The 20,203-nt window shown below is 36.1% G+C and overlaps 1 protein-coding gene across 3 annotated transcripts in view; it reads right to left on the bottom strand.

Moving 5' to 3' along the window:
- Positions 1-875: 875 nt before the first annotated feature.
- Mbnl3 (muscleblind like splicing regulator 3) overlaps positions 876-20,203 on the bottom strand; it is a 68,004-nt gene continuing 48,676 nt past the window's right edge. Inside the window, exons 4-9 of one of the 3 annotated variants that reach the window (XM_070039717.1) lie at positions 19,745-19,981; positions 15,855-16,005; positions 13,976-14,011; positions 11,245-11,339; positions 10,252-10,325; positions 876-8,586 (exon numbers count right to left, since the gene is read on the bottom strand). In XM_070039717.1, the coding sequence (XP_069895818.1) occupies positions 10,269-10,325; positions 11,245-11,339; positions 13,976-14,011; positions 15,855-16,005; positions 19,745-19,981 (576 nt within the window). In that variant the 3' untranslated portion in view covers positions 876-8,586; positions 10,252-10,268. The remainder of the gene's footprint in view (positions 8,587-10,251; positions 10,326-11,244; positions 11,340-13,975; positions 14,012-15,854; positions 16,006-19,744; positions 19,982-20,203) is intronic. The other 2 variants (XM_070039715.1, XM_070039716.1) reach the window with 2 other exon arrangements.

Below are 20,203 nucleotides of genomic sequence, written 5' to 3'. Positions count from 1 at the left end.
CTAGCCTTGAGCAAAAAGAAGCTCAAGGATAGTATCCAGGCCCTGAGGTCAAGCCCCAGAACTGGCCAAAAAAAAAAAAAAAAGATTCCCAGCCAAGTACCAGTAGCTCACACCTGTAATCCTACTCAGGGTGATGAGATCTGAGGATTGTGGTTCGAAGCCAACCCACTCAGGAACGTTGGTGAGATTCTTATCTCCAATTAATCACATACGAAGTGGAAGTAGCACTGTGGCTCAAAGTGGTAGAGTGCTAGCCTTGAGCAAAAGAGCTCAGGGACAGCCTCTAGCCCCTGAGTTCAAGCCACACAACCAAATAAAAAACAAAGCAAAACAAAAGGATTCCCATTTCATTCCTATGCCGTTTTTGGAGATAAGCAGGTTTGAGTAACAGAAACCATTCTAGTGGGGAAACCCATACACTTCATTGTCCTGAAACCATTTCTGTCCATCTAAAGAAGGAAATAAATAGCTTCAGCTTCATGTGTTACATTGAAGGTGCAAAATAGAAACGAGTAACTGGCATAAACGAACTTCTAAAAATTTATCTCTCACTAGGCCTTAGGTTTTCTGAGGCACAGTTGAAATCAGTAAGCATGATCTTAACTTTTCTTTTCCTATGTGTCTCTCTTGTGTTAGCCACTCCAATCTTACAGGAATAACACAGCTAACACAAAAGATATGTTATCTATAGAATTCATAATACTGAAGATATTTGGAAATAAATTTCCTGTTTATACAATCTGACATTGAGCCAAATCACAAATTTAAATTTTATATTAGCATTATTATTAGAACAGATATTCTCAGACATAAATAGATGCTCTATGAACTTCTGTGTGAATATGGATTCATAAAAAATAAAAGACATAACCAAGGAATTTTCACACTTTATTAAAAGAACAAAAAATAAAGAAGTAGCATACTAAAATGGGTTACATGATGCATATTTCTAAACATAAACATAAACAAGCACTATAACACTACAACAGCAAAAAACAAAAAGGCAATGATCTGCAGTTGAGGGAATGAGCTATTGCATTTTGAAGGCAAAATATTATGAGCATAGTTTTTATTTTTAAGTATTTTGATTCTTCAAATATATATTGTAACGGTAATTATTTTCTAATTTTAGATATTTTTGTTTGTTCTTTTTTTTTCCATTGAACAATTTGAATTCAGGACCTCACACTTGCTAGGTAGGTACTCTACCACTGAGCTACTCTTCCAGACCAATTTTAGGTATTTTTAAACTGCCATTTTTTACATTCGAAATTGTTGTTAGATGATTGCATAAAGTTCACCCTTAAAATGTTTACACTTAATGTAACTTTAATTAAAAAATTAATTTATAGATGGGCACAATCTACCACTTACTTCAGGTGAGAGGATTAGATTGCTTGAGCTCATGAGTTCAAGACTAGCCCAGGCAATACAAAGAGAGACCTCCTCAAAACAAACATGCTCCAATTCCTCCAAAACCTACTTATTTTAAATGGCTATGATTTGAAACATGGTAACAATTGGCTCATTTTCTAATAATTAAATCAGCAACCATAATAAAAAAGAAAACAGAAATGACACAATGGTGGTATATCATTCTCTCAACTACTAAGACAAAAAAGACACAGCAGCAAAATAATTTGGTTTCTATCATCCACAAATAGTATTTGCATAATGAATAAAGTTTCAAAACCATGCAGTTCTATGACAGTTCTATCTTTATGTGTCTTATTACAGAGGTATTTTTAAAAATAGTATGATGTAGAAGGTGACTAGTGAGAATTCTTTCAATATCTTCAAAGAATGCTAAGTTTGGAGTGATATATTTTTTTCCTTTCAGGTATAACAAAATTGAGGATGGTTTCTACGTATGCACAAAAGTTCTCAGGGAGAATCCACTTTTTGAGTATTAATTTCCTTACAGTTCAGAACAAATAGGCTGGGAATGGAATTAATCAGCCTATATCCTAATAGAGGTCATTTTTGTGGCCTCAGTTAAACACAATGTTTACATTTCATTCTGTAACTTCTTTTGCTTATTTAAACAGCCACTGTGTTTTAGCTTTAAAGAGTATGACACAGCACGCACATCAATGGCACCAAAGTTCTTTTGTGATGCTTTGGGATCCTTCTAATGTTTTACAAAAGATTCTTTCTGACTTAAAAATCTTATCTTAGTGGTAGAGCACATGTCTACCAAATGCAAGGTCCTGGGCTCCATCCCTGGTCCCATGCACATACACTCATGCAAAAATGTTTCATCTCTCTACTGACCTTATGAAAATTTTTTATGTGGCTTACAGCTTTATAATGAAATGACAACATAAAATTATGCTAGTGATAAGGCTGCAGTTAGAAGTTGCTATGTACAAATACATATATATATATACAATATACATATTATATATATTGTATACATATATATATAGTATGTGTATATATATTCTATTTTATATCAATGGAAAGGCTAATCAGATTGTCAGACTGAGTCTAAATGATTATGAACTGAAGGGGGAACGAAATTTCTAGCCAATTGGTCCTGAGCTATTGGATAACTATAAGGCTTGGATTGTTTTCTGGCTTTGGTTTTTCTCTCTCTTTTCTTGTTTTGGTGCTAAGGCTGGAACCCAGGTTCTTGTGAGGGGAGAGCTGCAGCCCTAATTTTCTGACTCTGGAGTGAAAGCTAGCAAAACTGTGTAGCAATGTCTCATTACCAAGTCCCCTAGTCCCAGGATGGGTTCCTTGTACAGGGCAAGAGCTACCAGCCTCAAGATATGAAGGACTCAAAGCACCTACGGTGATCCATTGTTAATCTTTCTAACTTAGACTTTTCCTAGGCCTCATTGCCTGGGAATGAAAAGAAAATTCTATGGCTATCTGTAGGTGGAGTGCGGCTAAAACTGGAAAAGATGGTTAGACTGAAGCATTTGCTTCCAGCTCTTCTGTTATGCAAGATTTTGTCTGGTTCTCTTCTGCTTCAGTCAGACAAAACATTGGGAGGCTGAAGTGGTACAATGAAGTAGTTAGTAATCTGCTAAAGGTAGGTCAGAAAACAGCTACCACTGAACAGGTAGAATGTAAATAATGCTATTTCTAATGTCATTCCAGGAGCATGGTTTCCTTTGTTGAAGGGGATAAACTACCCTGGACTGGCCATACTTAACTGTAAGTGACATCTTTCAATATTTGCCACTTCACTTTGAGCTTCTGCATCTTAAAGGAGGAACAGAGATCAGCACAAACCATTTGTCACTTAAATACATGCTAACTGATTGCCATGATAAGTTGATACATAGAGCAATATGTTTTATTGAAGGGGGAAATGTGATTGACTTTAATGAGAACATCTCACAATTTAAATGGTATTTCACTAGCTTAGAATCATTGATACAAAACCTTTGCCAAAACCTACGTGTGTGTGTGTGTGTGTGTGTGTGTGTATGTGTGTGTGTGTGTGTGTGTGTGTGTATGTGTGTGTGTGTGTGTGTGTTGGATGCATGCTTATAGTGGGGACTAATTTTCTAAAGCAAGCAATCTTTGCTAAAAGACATACTTCTTCTCTGGTTCCATGTTGTAACGTGATGCTGTTCCCAAACTTCCTTTTGGTTAGCTATAGCCTAGAGGAAGGCCTCCACAATAGCAATGCAACTCCTTGCTTTTGCAAAGTCTTAGAGGAAAATTGCCTCCTTTTCTAAGCCTTAGAAAGCACTCTCTCACTTACTTTTCCACTATTATCACAGAGTTCTTATGTTTAAAAACAAGCTCCAAGGATTGCTTTCATGGACTATGTACATAAGTGCAAAAAAGGTGTGTCTCACACATTCGCACCCTAACTGAGACAATCAGGTAACTGCAGCATATGTCTCATAAACACTGTTAAGGGGTTAATCCACAGTATCCTTATTTATGGTTTCACAAATATGAGATCATTTTAGAATGTTTTTATCATCCTTTGATCCTTACATATATTTTTGGATGTAATTCTACAAAATACTTTTTTTTTTACAACTACACATATGCCATATGAATAGGTAATTTTGAACAAAGTTATAAGAAAAGGGTTAGGTAATATTTTATCTATGCTATGGATATGTTTGAGTTCAAAATACTGTGGAATAACCCTGTTTATACAACAGATTCTATAAACTATAAGGCCTGACTCTAGAATCCGTACACTATAAAATTTTTGACCAAAAAGTCACAGGAGGACACAAATTTAGCTTTCACAGGGGACCTAAAACTCTTTTTATTTTAAATCACCATATCTGTTTTCTGAGTTTTGAGCTGTATCTTCTACAGGTTCATACTGTCACAAACCATACATATAGTTTACAGATAAAAGTTTCACACAGACACACAAATGTCTAAAGGTAGCCATGTTGTGGTTTTGTTGCCAAAGCAACAGCTAAATATAATTCATTGACAAGTATTATTTGTATAACATTAAATGTGTTCTTAAACTGTGAGTTTCTGATAGTAGTTATTAACTATAACCTACATCTTGCATGCATTAGTGTCTAAATGATCTGAATACATGTACTAAAATGTAAGATTTCTCTAACACTTCTTCAAACTTAAATCCATTGGTTACTTAGCAATATAAAAATAATAAAACAAAATCTTAAAAACTAACAATAAGAAAAAGGAACACACAACATCAGATAATAAGTTGGTGCTCAGAGTTTACATGTCATAATATTTATAGTTTGATTAGGCTATCAACTAACTTTCAGGGGGAAAAGTGGCTATACTCTTCTATATACTATATATTCTATGACCTTCAATAGGCACTGATCCACTATCTTATGATATCTATTCATTAGAAATGGGAAATCAGATTTCCCTCCTAATTTTATTTTTTGTTTCATCGTATATGAAATGTATGAGAAAAAGGAGAATGTAGTAATGATTGTGTACACCACAGCCTACCCCATAAGCTCTCAGAAAGTTTATCTGAGCTTTACCTAAAAGCATCATTATGGACACGCTCTCAAGAGGGAGGAAAAGATCCAAACAGCATTCCAAATAGTACTTGCGCTTTCTCTCTTAATTCATCAAATGTAATGTAAACTTTGTTTCTTATTCAAACATCACTTTGCTTACTGGTCATGATGTGAAAAATTGATTCTAGCTGTAAAAATTAATTTCATTTGGTTCCTGCTGATAGCAGGAGACGTGGTGCTGACTTTTTCTCAAACCAGAGAATAGGTAAACTGAGGTCTTCCATTAGTGGACACAGCCTAGTGATACAGGGCAACACTTAATGGCATGTTCAGAAACAGATGAAGATGGATGGAGGACAGAGAAGATAGATTTCATGATTAACTGCCAAGAATAATCTAGCAAAGTGAAATGAAATGCAATAGCTGGTTTTGGAATCATTTTCCAATTGCAAAAGTAAATACTGTATTTAAATAGAAATTTTATGAATCCATTTATTTCAAATTCAATCCCTCTTTAAAATATACTCATGTTGTGGTTACATAGTGTTTTTGTAAAACATTGAAACTACTAAAACCTTCTTAAAAGATATCTCTCAGGTTTTTTTCCCTGTATATATGACCTGCTTTGTCCATAGTTCAACACTTGCATATTCTTTTTTGCAAAATGCTGAGATAAATGGACAAACACAATAATTTGGGATAACTAAAAATAGAGGACCTTGTAAAATACAAAGCTTATAAAATATTAAGTAAAAATCACAAATGATTAGAATTTTAATATTTACAGTTCATTAGGTATATTTTCATTTAGAGTCACTGATTAGTTTTGTGACTTGTTTTTTTAACTGGAATTTTATAGTCTAATGACTTACTTATTGGTCTTGTCTTTTCTTGAATAAAGGTGATTTGAATAAGTCATTGCACAACTAGTTTAAAGAGTGCTATCTTAGAATAACATTTTCCTCAAAACTCTTGAATTTGATCAAAACTTTAGGGCTTTGAGCTTGCTTTCTTTATATTCATTTACACAGCAACTTTCAATATGCCAACAATCTATAAAATCATGGCACCAAAAATCCAATGCCCCTCACTGAATTTCTTCCAAAAAATAAGTCATTATTAATGTCTTCCAGTGCTTAAAGCACTAAGGTATACTCTAGGTTTATCATCTATCTATATCTTTGATAAAGATTACAAAGTTAAATGAGATAGTATGTTGCTTCAAAATGTCAAACTATGCAAAAGTTCATCTTGCACCAAAACACCATCCCCATCTCCAGTAAGAAATGGATCCAGACTAGCTCAGGTAAATCCCTCCTGGACTCATGTGTTCAAATCTGCCCTTCGGGAGAGGCCCAGGCACAGATTATGCAAAACTCAGTTCCATACACAAGGCATTTTTAAAAGGCATACGCTACTTCTCTAGAAATATTAAGATTCTAGCAAACAGAAAGGAAGTGGTTCAAGGAGTCTACAGGGAAAAAGGAGAGTCCTGAATTCCAGGAAACACTGTTAACCAACAGAGGACAGACAGTGTGGCTCAATACAAGCAAGACTGTTTACAAACCATTGATAGAGCAAGGTTTGCATTGATCGTTAAGATCAGTAGGATTCCAACCACCAGGGGGGATTCTGCTCTTTTGTATTCTAAACCAGACTGCTCTATGTTCTACAGCGCAACAAGGTCCCCCAATGGCTGTGGAACTTTCTAGGTCTCAGTTTTATCAGTGAAAAATCTTTGTCAACACCACTGTTCATAAATTTAAACCTACTACCTGACAGTATCCTAAAGATTTTCTCTTGTCATTTTTTGAATAAGAAAATCAACTCTTTTCATATATGTGCATATGTAGGCATACATATATATCTATTAATTTCAATTTTGATGATTGTATACTTTTCAGTGGGAGAATATACATTTAGAAGAACATATTACATTGATCCAAGTTGGTGCAAACTGCATCATCCCACCACTGTAATAATAATAATAATTTTAATAACTGAGTAGACTGGAGGAGGTAGGCTATATGCTACAGAAGTTGATTGCTGTTTGACACAGGTATGATTATGTCATAAGAATTAGTAATAAGAATTCAGCTCACCTTGGTGGTGAAACTCATATAAAGAATAATGAATCCAAGCAAAAACTAGGAGGCTTTTAGAAAGAAGTCTGCAGATGTTCAAGTCTGGGCAGGGGCACGCTTGCCATGAATCACAGGCACTTGCTCTTTCACTGATGTGTTTAACAAAATTGGAAACTCAGAAAAACTAATGCTAAGGACAACTGCAGAAGTTTCTTCTAGTTCTTTTTCATCATTCAAAGAGCAATTTTAAATGCCTCCCTGGCCCCTTGACCCTACCATTTCTCAAACCTGTGCTCAGACTCCCTCAGTGATCAATAGAGAAGATTGGCCATTTGGAGACGAAGGGCCTCATTTGGAACCAATTCTCTTTCACCTGGACTGACTTTTGCTAGATTGCATCTTACTTATTATTCAAAGAGTATTCTAAAGAGCATGAGCCATTCACATTTGGAAAATGTCACTTGCTCAGAAGGTTACTTTCAATGGTTTTACACACCTTCTGCCAGTATGTAAAAACTATCCCCATGCCCCCATCTCTTTGTTTGATTTTTTAACCTGCAATTAGCATACCTTTAAGCCATCAACTGCCAATTTCTCAGCTGAAGATGACAAATGGCTTGCTTTTAGACACTCAACTTAGGAAATAGGATTCTTGGGATACAAAAAAAGGTAATGAGTACATAATTTTTAGTACAAATGGGGAGAAATTCATAAAAAGTGTATATTCTATTTTCAAGTTATTTAAGGAGTGATTAGAGGTTAATGTTTTAATAAGCTTCCCACTTTTTATAGGTAATTATTTTTCCCTTGCCAAAAATTTAGTCAATTTATGGAAATCAGCAAAGTTAGATCAGAGAGTACAATTATGCACACAAATGTTTATGCACACTCAAAATGAAGCCCTTTAAATCTATGTCCCAAGAAACCTACAGAAATATTCTAAATAAAGCATATTAACATGAACCTGCCATGTTTTACAAGTACACACACTTCTGTTCTTTACTAGTAACATTTTAGTTGAACTCAAATACCACAATATACAGCAAAACACTATGGTATGCAACAACTAAACACATTCCAAGACAATACAATGTAATAATAAAGAAAATGATACTGAATATTTGTTACTTCTAGATCAACCCAATAAACTATCCTGTAAACAAAATAGTAAGATAACACTTCAAAAACAGACATCCATCATGAATGCACAGTAAGCCCACTGTGGAAATTCACTTAGCATAATGGTAATTGGAAAATCACAAAATGTTAGGGCTGTATTCTATCTGCTAATTCAAATATGATAGCTAATTCATATACGAGAATTCATAGTTACTGGTTTTGTATTGGTATTTTCTTTTAACATCTCCATTGATTCTTAACGCTTTATTTTTATATGTTTTTTTTTGGCTGGCTGATATGCTTTGTTTAATATATTGACTGCACCATGTTTATTGTTGTGTTGGTGGAAGAAGACACATGAGAATATATATAGAAAGGCCATATGGATGTTCTCATGGAAAGATTCCGATACTCCATAACTCTGCTGTTCAGAACTTCAACTGAAAGGGAAAAAAGAAAGAATGAAACATGTTTAAGGGTTTTTAAACTAGGAGGCAGGAGGTGGTTCTTATTCCAGTTCTGTGAGTGAACTATGCCAAGATATTTCCCCCTCTGAATTTCTGATTCTACATCTGTGTAAACTGGGCTGCTGCAAATGATCTCCCAAGAGTCAAATGTCTACTGATGGTTGGTATGAAATGCCCATTGAGGGCTAACATAGAGAAGTACTTTGTGTTGACCCAGATGCCCTCCATTTTTAATTAATGGCATTATCTATGTGATACTTAAATTTTCTGCAGAACACCCAACATCAGTGTTCATCTCCTTCAACAGGCATATATTGAGAGTATGTGTTTGATATCAACCCTTTGAAAAATGCTAGTGTTGAATAAACATTACATTTTTTTTATCTGAATGCTTTACAGTTACATTCAAATAGCCCAAATAAAGTATAGAGAATTGCACCAAATCACATTTTTTGACCTTCAGAGACATTTCCAATGCCTGTTATATATCAACAATATATATTCTGCCAAACATTGCCCAAATATGTCTTGTGGAAAGGTTAATTATATTTGACTTTTGTTTGCCTTGTTATTTGGCAGCCTATAAGAATGGTGCAAAGGTTGACAAAGCCAACAGGTACTTTTTCCCAAGTTGCCACTAGCCCAAATGATGACAATTTATAGCTCCTTTCAGTTACTCTATGTCTTTTAAATACATTCCTTATGATAGAGAGTGGGCCTATTTACTGTATAGTCAACTCTGGGCATTTTCAAAAAGTTACTGTTCCAGGACTGGGCATCCTGGCAGCATAAAAAGATGAGCTGGGAACTGGGGAACTTGTCCAGTAGAGAGCATGCCAGCTACCTTGGTCAAACAAATGATACCACAGGTGAGAGAACTTCAATATTTCCATGATGAATGACTGCAACATACTAGTAGAGCTGGTATGCTTGTTAAGTCCCAAAGCTAGGACTCTTCAGTGCTTTCAGAAATCATGTTCCAAAAGAATAATTGCTCAAGTTTAAAGTGTGTGTTACTATGGGCCAAGAGGAGATTGAGGGTAAAAGAGGGTGAGGAGGGAATCCAAGCACTACAAAAATTAAAAAAAAAGAATTCTTAGGAAAAATAGTGATTAAATTACTAAATGATATCACTCAAAATCCAAAACAGCTGGAGCAATTCTGCTTGGCTTTCATGGAAGCAACACTACAGTGCACTGGATAGCACTGTTTTCTATAATGTTATAGGAGAAGCACACTACAAACTGTCATTAAGATAATCATGTCACTCAAATGCTGACAAAATTACTTTGTTTTCCTGCAACAATAACTATAGCAACAAAATGAAGCTATGAAAAAATGTTAGAGAATTCAAACAAAAATGACCTGTGCCTTTGGCTAACGAAACCTATCCCTTGAAAAATAGGAAAACATTTCCAGGTTTGTAAGCTCATTGGGAAAATATAGTACCAGCTGTCATTTCCATATTAAGAAATTTTCATATTTATTCTCACATTTTCATTTGAAAATGTTAGAATGTTTAGTCCTGAGGTCTTTCAATGACAACATTTATCGAAAGCTTTAGCAAATACAATTCTGCATTTAAATAAAAGATTTAACCTACAAATACTACTTATATTAATACTTAAAGAAACTTACTGTTCTACTGGTAACTTCTACATCTGTGAAACAAACATGCTGCTATTCAGTTCATCTAGTGATAATTGGGGCATCTATAGTAGTAAAAAAGATTTTAGATTAAAATAGTTTCCTGAAAGAATTCTGCAATTCTGTTCCCTGCTTGGACATAGGAGTCAATAACCGTCATGAATTTCACAGAAAATTTTAGGCTTCTCAACTATTGCCATTAATAGTTAATTTTGTAAGGCACAGATTAGAATGTGGTTTGTTCCCCAATGAATGAATGCTATATGTGTTTCACAGTTATCGTGGTTATAATTTAAATAGCAGTGAAACTTGCATTCTGTGGGCATAGTTAGCACTGTAATAAGGCAGAACTCTTATAACATTATCCAATAACTATTGTGTGCATTGCCTTACAATTTCAGGACTCAACCCTAACTTACAACTTGCCAGTCACCCTGCCTGAAAAACAATATAAACACATTTTATGTCTGCATGAGAAGGAACTTCTGATGTAATCACTGGATAAAGATAAGGATATCCGTGCCTTTGAAAGAAATCTGATATCTTTGCTTTCATTCTAGTGGATCTAAAAGTAACATGATGATTGCACTAAGTTAAAGTTCAAACATAACAATTGAAGATGGCAAGGAAAAAAAATCAAATTGCCTTAGCCAATGAGAAAATATTGAAGAAATAGTTCATATAATATATACATTTGAGGATTGGTGTGGTAGCCAATAATTGGATAGAGAATAACAAGAGTGAACGTTTTTAACCAAGTCAAAAATGACTACAGTCCTACTGATTATAGTCTCATGTTGAAGAACAAAGCACACAGAGTACTCTATGTGTACACACACACAAAGAAAAATTGCAATATAATGATTGCTCCAGAAACATATAAGTATATAGACTCCTGGGTTCACCAATGCACAAAGTATATATCATGCCTGACTAATGTGTTGTAGGTATCTAGGTCTGAACAGGTGAAATAAATGAGCAAACCTGATTGCCTGTAGTTGTTGCAACGTAGGGCACGCTGGTGGCAGATGTTGTTGCTGCAGACACAGTGGTAGGTGTAGCACCGTGCATCATGGGCACTTCAGTAGGAAACCATGGAAGCAACACACGGGAGGGTGGTGGTGCAGTTACACAACCATGACATGTAGGATGGAATGAGATGTGGTAGGTATCACAGCCACAAGCCACGAGACATCATCATGATGGATACATCCGAGCGCAACATGCAATCAGAGTCAGCATCAAGCAACCCAGCATGGAATGAGGGGAAATTTAAAAAGAGAAAAGGGGAAATTGAATTATAGGTATCATTAAGGAAAATGGCGCCATTGTCAACATTTTGCTACATTTTTTGAGCAGAATCACACAATTGACTCAAAAGGCCAGATTTTTTACAAGGGGTTATAATGAATGCATGTAAAAAATTCCCTATTACTAGAGCTATTTATCTAAAGTGTGATAAACAGACAAGTAACTGGGGGTGCACATTTGGATGGGCATTAGGGAATTGAGAGTTGGTGTTTGGGGTCTCTGACTTATGGGCATGAGTGCTGCCAGTAGATGTGCAGGTCAAAAGGGGCAAGTTTTATATAGACTTACCTCATCTGCATGCAAAAAGAATGGTTGGTTGGTTGGTGGATTTGTGGCAGGGGAACAGATACAAAGACTATGGATAGGACTATGAGAATGGGTATTGAAGTATACCTCTACTAAGCTTCTTGGAAACTGGCTTTTTCCAAACCGATATATGAGGTACTTCATAATAAATCTTGTCTTCAAAGCAAACATTAGAGCTACATTGACTAGCACTTGTAAAATCTCTTTCAGGATTTTTATTTGACTTTACTAGTTTCTAATCCCATTTTGAAGGCTTTGGATACTTTCCAGCTTATTCTAGAAAGCCTACTAGAGAATTCATGTGGGAATGGCAAACATATATATATATATATATATATATATATATATATATACATATACATATATATGCACATATATGTGTGTAATGTATAGGTATAAATCTATATCTATCATCTATCTATCTATCTATCTATCTATCTATCTATCTATCTATCTATCTATCTATCTATCTATCTATCATCGTTTATCCAGTCCACATCAAGTAAATTCAGTTTGTCTGAAAAGTCTACTGAGAAAGGGAATGGCCAGCCAAAAGAAGAAAATAAAAATATACAAATTCATAGAAATAAAAAAATATATCCCAAAGGGGGATAAAGATAAACTCTTCAGTTACCCTTTCTGGCCACCTCTGGTTACCTATTATGTGTAGTTATTCCTTATTTGTCTTGCATGCCAATTCCCAAAACACTTGTTTCCCCCACTGGGAGCACAGCAACTGTGCAAGAAGCAACAATGCTAAAGCATGCAATTGCATTCCTAAGCAGAGTTCTGAAAAGAAAACGACATGGAAGCAATGCCAAGAAAACAAGTCACAAAATATGAACATAGGGACATGTTTCTCAAGCTTGCAGAAGTCTGTTCTTCTAATCATATACATAAAATGTTCTTATTGGTATCAATAGAAATACAGGGGACAGCTAATCCTCAATAACAGAGGCCAGAGTTCAGATCTTGTGCTTATGACCACTGCTTGTGTGTGATCATTTTGATCTTTTGTTTTTGTTTTTTCCCTGTCAGTGTCTTTTGGGCTCTGTAATGACTCTAGTCCAATGGAGTGGGGGTCAAGGTGTTGCAAAGCCTCAAAAAGGATATGGAAATAACTGGGTTGATATGAGATGATAGGGTAGTATAGAGTAATACTACCTCTCCCTGAAACAAACAAAGCTATCTTCTCCTGATCTGTCCCTGGTGCCCAAGAGGACTGCAAGAGGTATGGACACCTCCAGTTACCATCTCATCCTCTTTGGTATTATTGATGTACAAAATGGCTTTTGGATGGCTATCATATTGTATTAGTGGCCAACTAAAGGATCTGTATATAATTAGTTGTTAAAATCCACATAACAAAGTGTCACTTTGAAATAACCTTGTTGCCTAAGATGGTGCTTCATCCTAGAACACTACAGAATTCATTCCAGAACATTGCAGAATGCTGTAGTTTTTACTGCAGTCATCTATGTACTTAATGGTTTGGATCATAATGATAATTTTTGGTTCAAGTGCTGGTGTGTTATACCTGTAATCCTACTTACTCAGAAAGCTAAACTCTGAGTATTTTTTTCACTTTGAAGCCAGTCTGTGCATTAAAGTCTATAAGACTCTTACCTCCAGTTAACTCCCGAAAACTGGAAGTGGAGCTGAGGCTCAAGTGGTAGGGCACTATTGGTCACCAAAAAAAGCTCTGGGATAGTGCGTAGGCCCTGAGTTCAAGCCCCAGGACCAGCACAAAAAAAAAGATTTTTTTTTGGGGGGGGAGGGATTGTTTCACTGTACTGTATCAACTGTACATTTGAAATTTTTCTGCTTTAAAAATTGTATGTATGACAAAACTGCCCAGTTTTACAATGTAAAAAAATTAAATATGTTAATTGTTATTTTGGGTTAACATAGAGAACTGACTGGGTTAGTATTTGGTCACAGTGGCAAAAACATAAAACATAAGACACCATATTAAACCTTAAATACACAGCAAATGCCCAGTCATATCATTCAATCACTCATCTCTTTCATAGTCACAGCAGAAAAACACATTTTTTTTCAGATTAGAACAAGTTGAGAATTTTTGTAGAAAACCTACCAAAACTTGAAGCGGGTGCCATGCACAGTATTGGCCCTGTACACCATGCAGAAAAGCGTGGAAGATAAAGAAAAGAAAGATTTCATTATTAAGCCTTTATAGACAGAAGTGAATTTTAACTAGAAAGATTTCTTTTTGCAATATCAATTAATTAGCACATGCGATCCCAATAATCTCCCACGCTTGTAATTACAGATAAGCTTTGAGATCATAGGCCCAGGTAATCAAAGTAATTCTTGGATTCTTAGGCAAAAAAGATAAACTTTCTTTAAAAGAACTGCTTTACTTAGATCTCATATTTATTTTGGACAAATACATTATCAATAATTCTTATCATAAAAGTTAGGAGAGATGTTTTTGATTTTGTTTTGGCCAGTTGAGGGGCTTGAACTCTGGGCCTGGGTACTGTCTCTGAGCTCTTCAGCTCAAGCCACAGATCTACTTCCAGTTTTCTGGTGGTTTATTGGAGATAAGAGTCTCACAGACTTTCCTGCCAGGGCTGGCTTTGAACCCCGATCCTCAGATCTCAGCCTCCTAAGTAGATAGGATTACAGGTATGAGCCACTGGCACCTGGCCGAAAGTTTAATTTTTGTCACATATTCTTTTCAAAATATTATGTGCCTATCTTTCTATTTATTGAATTGATCTATTAACATCTCGTTGACTATGAGTATATTGCAGTGGGCTTTCTATTTTATAAAAAAGAGCTCTCAAACAGGTTTTTATCTATTAATAAGGAGAAAGGGATTTTTCTAACATTTTTGCTTGTAAATCTCAATTTCTTATTGGCTAAATCTGGCAAAAAGAAGTCTCAGTCTAATTACTAATCAGGACTAATTTGTAATTTCAAGTCAGGTCGAGAAAAACTAGAATGAATAATGCAAATTTTCACATTCAGTCCCTTTGGCTACATATCTAGGCCACCAGATTCATTTTATAGCTATGAGTCAAACTAGAAGCAGCCAAAGTACATACATCTAATGTGTAAGTATATTATCATTGTTATTTTAAGGGGAAAAAAGCTAGGAATAAAGTAACTAACATGTCCTGGTTTTCTCTTTTACTTCATGGACATTACATAGCTTCTCTCAGGTCTGGCTAAAATGGCCAAATCATTAGATATGTGTGGTTCTTATAAGTGCTGTATTTTTATATGACCAGGTTCCAGAAATAGGGCCGGAACTATTTCTTTTATATTATCCTTACTATAAGTTTAAGGTAGTTTGATAATAACTACCTTGGGTATATCATAGTTATGGAGCCTCTGGAGCCACAGATTTTTTTTTTTTTTTTTTTTTTTGTCGGTCGTGGGGCTTGAACTCTGGGCCTGGGCGCTGTCCCTCAGCTCTTCAGCTCAAGGTGAGCGCTCTACCACTTGAGCTACAGCGCCACTTCCGGTTTTCTGGTGGTTTATTGGAGATAGGAGTCTCACAGTCTCTCCTGCCCGGGCTGGCTTTGAACCGCGATCCTCATATCTCAGCCTCCTGAGTAGCTAGGATTACAGGCGTGAGCCACCAGCGCCCAGCTCACAGATTTTTTTTAGGTAGCTGATCTTTTTTTTAGACAGATCAGTGTCTATGAAAGCCTAAGAGTCAAGGAATTAGTTGAGACCAACCTACATGAATCAATCTTAAAGAAGCAAAAAATAAGAAACACTGCAAAGAAACAAAACCCATTAATACATTCCCCATTTGAGGGCATAAGCTTAATTTTCAGAATTTTAGAACAATAAGATGTTCCAGAGACTAGCAGATCTTGTCTTACTTTTATTTCTAATCAAAATATATGCAGACTGTCCTCCCATAAAGACCCGTGGAAGCTGCTTCACAGTGTATTCATGCACATCACTAAACTTACAGTGACGAGAATTGTTCTCACCTGTGGGGATAAATGCCTGCTGAGGGAACTGCATGTTAGTCAGAGTCTGCTGGCAGTGATAAACATTGGGATTAAACACCGGAGTGACACCATTGTTCTTCTCAAGGCCCGATCTTTTTGGCATCATTTGAAGTGTACCATTCTGTAGGGCCTGGAAAGGAAGGATGTATTAAAAGACAAAAAAGAAGAACAAACACCCAAGCAAGTGCAAACTATGGAAGGCACAGCCCTGTCATCCTCCACATTCAATAAGCCATGGCCAGCCAGCGAGCTTACCAGCTGCAGAAGCTAGGAGCTAGCTTCACTGGATGAATAGTTTAAAACAGAAAATAGAAATACAAAACAAAACAAGCATTTCAACATCACTAATTTAGACCTCATTTTGGATAGGACGTGACAGGAAATGAATTATCATTACAACGGACATCTCAGAAAATGCTCATCTATTAATCTACAGAAATGAGATTAGTAGAAGCAAATAGCAGGAAAGATTTTTTTTTGCTAGTTAAAATTCCAGTATGGCTCTAGGAGATTATAGATGATAAAACAGTATATAGATGAGAAAACAGATGTTGGTAGTCTGGTACTATAGCCTCATAAAACAAAATCTAATTTATATAAAGACCTCAAGTTCAAATCTTACAGCTGTTTATCTCCTAACACATGCAAGGAAAAAGCAAATAAATCAGTCCTTTCCCATTCTCCACCTCACCCAATTAGGCAAAATGTATGTAGTTCTTATTTATAGAGGCTTACTCAACACTTCAGTATACACTATTTGCTTTGTTAAATTCCTGTGATGTTTAATCCTAAAATATAGCAGCATTTTTAAACCCTTCTTTCATGTCTGATGTCCTTTCAAAATCCCAGTTTTTAAATCTGCCCCTAGACTAGATTTGTTGAAGAAGTTTAACATTACTTTTTTTTCTCTCAGCAAATTGTGCAGTACTTTAAAAACATGTTCCAGCAATACAATTAGACATGCTCCAAATTCTTAAGGAGACAGGAACACTTGTATTGAGCAACTAACCTTCCATGTGCCAAAAAGGGCCATGTTATGACCTCCTTATTCACAGAGATAGTGAAGGCCCAAAGATATCTCTATGTTGTTGGGGATTCTGCTGTTGATGCACATAGTTGGACATGTTTGCTTTTTTAAAATTAGTTTATTAGTTTATTTTCTTTCTTAAAAAGTCAGACAAGAGCTGGGAATGTGGCTTAATGGTAGAGTGCTTGCCTAGCATGCATGAGGCCCTGGGTTTGATTCTTCAGTAACATATAAACAAAAAATGAACTTTAAAAATCCAGACAAAAATAAACCAAGTAGCTTTAGAGATGTATAATTTCCAAATGTATGTGAGAGAACCAGATAAGACAAAGGTCAGGATTAAAATCGTAAGCTGCAAAGTATAATTTATTATTCCAAATGCCTTTTCTCACTATTAAGAGAAAATAGCTTTGCTGAAGATTTTTAACAGAGTGAGTTAGGAGACTATATTTCTGGTTATTTAAAAGATTTTTCCTTATGATGTAATGAGAGATGTCGCTTTCTCTAGAAAGTTATGATAATGGTGTGATCGTCTGAACCCAACTTCTATCACTGAGTAATCTACAGATACAGGAAAGACCCAGGTGCACATTTGTCTGGTAGATCCGCATAAAGTAGTACTTTTTAAATTTTTATTTATTTTCTTGCATTGCTGGATAGGTTAGTCGCCAGTTCCGAATGGGTGATGTTATTAAATATTGTTATTAAATATTTCTCTTATTAACATTGATTAGGGTCATGGTAGCCTCACAGACTCTCTAACTTGCAAAAACAAAAAAGGTATGAGAGGTTGGATGAAATAAATGTCAGCCCTTTAGGTCTTCTTTTATTTACTGCCTACAAGCTGCTCTCTGCAATGTCAATCGGAGCTACAGTAAAAACGTCTTTTAAAAAGCATACGTACACTGATTCCTCAGAAATACAGAAATATTAAATTTCTTGATGAATCACTCTTTCATTTAGTCTTACTTTAACCTCTTTCCTATGGGTCAACTTGACCTTACAGCACTTACGCTCTATTACTCAGGAAGAAATTTTATATCAACATCCATAAGTATCCATCAAGAGCTAGTATAATATTGAGCTCTCTTAATAGAAATAGGAGGCCCAAATGTAACATCCTCACTCCACCAAATGCACTCACATCCTAAGAAATGGGCCAATATACTGGTTGTGATGACTAACATCTCTAATCCTAGCTACTCAGGAGCTAGAGACTGGGAAGTTTGTAGTTTAAGCCCAGCTATGGCAAAAATATCCATGAGAAACCATCTCAAACAAAAGAGCTTGGCACAGTGGTAAGTTACCTGCCATCCCAGCTATATGGGAAGTGGAAAGTTGGAGAATCATAATCTACGTCAGCTCCAGAAAACAAGTGTCTACCTTAAAAAATAATGAAAGCCGAAAAACTAGAAAATTTTGAAGTTTTTGGCTTAGAGAAGAGACATGAAAAGTGCCTCTTTTGTGAGATAGGGCTGACTTATTCTGTGAAGTTCCAGTGGTAGCAAGATTTTCACTGTATTTGATGTCGGTATAATTTGTGGAGGGGAAGGGAAAAAATAAATGGTTTAAATAGGGATACAGATGGGACCCATTGCAACAATGAGATGTACAAGACGTTATGTCGAAAATGAACTTTACAACTTTGGTGGGGGGGGGTGAGAGGAGGACTAGAGGGGGGTGGGGGGGAGGCTGGGAAGGGATGGGAAGGGGAAACAAAGGAGGAGGCTACAATGCTTGATAAGAAATGTACTTATTACCTTGCCCGTGTAATTGTAACCCCTCTGTACAGTATTTTCACAATAAAAGAAAAAAGAAAAAAAGATGAATTTCACCTCAGCATGAGAAAAATTCTCTCAGTCGGGACATTTTCAAAGAAATTCCTCTCTCTCTTGCAAAGGCAAGAGCTGCCTGATGGAAGTAGCAATGCCATAAGGATGGGAGATGACTCATACGGCAATTTTCTGGGCTCTGGAGTTATGTAGGGGCTTTTATTTCCATAGTTAGGGACCATGTAGTTTCCTCAGAGTTTTTTTTTCTTTGATTGGATTTGTTCTACTCTACGACATTAAACAAGTTCGAGATAGCAAAAGACACAGGCAGCAAACAGCACAGCAAAATAATTCATCACTGTGACTCACTTGAGTAACTCTAATTCTGATTTCTCAATCTATCACATGACAACGCTAGACAAATATTTTCTCCTGCTTCCTACCTTCCAATGTTATTAAGTAGGACTACCTTTCCCCCGAAACGGACTTGCTACAGCAACTCAAAAGCCAAATATGTTCCTCTAGTCACGTCAAAAATCTCCCCCTAGCTATGACCCAGGCTTCAGCCTTGGTCCTCCTGTTTGTTGACACCATGCCTCCAGAAAGGAAAGATAACCCTGACCTTTGGGAACTGGGAAGTGCCTCATCCCCATCTTTAAAGCATTGTGTTTTTAAGGCATTGAGGACGTGAGCAGCTAAATGCTCATGACTGTGGTCACGGAGCCAAGACACAACTTTCTGCCTTGCTCCACTATTAAAGAGTAGTTAGACTACAAAAAGCACTCAAAATAATTTACTGTTTAAATTACGCAATTTACCCTGGCTCTGAAAGTGTTAGAAAAGTACAGTAGGTTCAAATAAAGCTTTTAAACAATTATCTTTAGAAACATCTTAGTAAAAAGAGATTTTTCTCTTTTCTAGCTTAGGACCTGGACTATTCATAGTTAGGACCCACTCAAGGATATCCAACATTATGGGTACAGAAGATTAGACATATTGGAGAATATATTAATGATATATCCCCTACACACACACACAAGAAAGAGCCCGCAAGCCTAGCCTGCTCTTACCATTGCATTGGCAGCAGAATGGTTCATCTGGTAGTGAGCTGCCTTAAGTCTGGCTTGCAAGTGTGGAGGAGGATGAAAGTACTTGCACTTCTCACGGGAGCATCGACCTTTAATGTAATCCATGCAGATCGTCACAGTGTTATCAGTCACTTCAATCATGGAAGCATCGGTAGGGTGTGCATAGCGGCACTCACTCTCCCCACGAGTACAATTTCCACGCTGAAACTCACGGCAAACCTTGAAGAGGAAGCGACACCCACATACATCACAATGATTACTACAAGGTGGCTTTTATTTACTTTGCTTTCTTTTACTTGATATATACATTTAGATATTTTTTCAGGAAACTTGTATAAAGGTGGAAGGATAATGCACAAAGCCATAGTCACGGTAAGATAGAAACAAAGATCATTGTTTTTTTTCTTTTCTGTTGTTTTGGTGCCGGTACTGGGGTTTGAA

The sequence above is a fragment of the Dipodomys merriami genome, unplaced genomic scaffold (assembly GCF_024711535.1).
Source record: "Dipodomys merriami isolate MVZ:Mamm:240054 unplaced genomic scaffold, mDipMer1.0.p SCAF_3, whole genome shotgun sequence".
NCBI classification, from domain to species: domain Eukaryota; kingdom Metazoa; phylum Chordata; class Mammalia; order Rodentia; family Heteromyidae; genus Dipodomys; species Dipodomys merriami.
The sequence above is the reverse complement of the archived record's forward strand: the minus strand, read 5'-3'. Positions and strand labels throughout refer to the sequence as shown.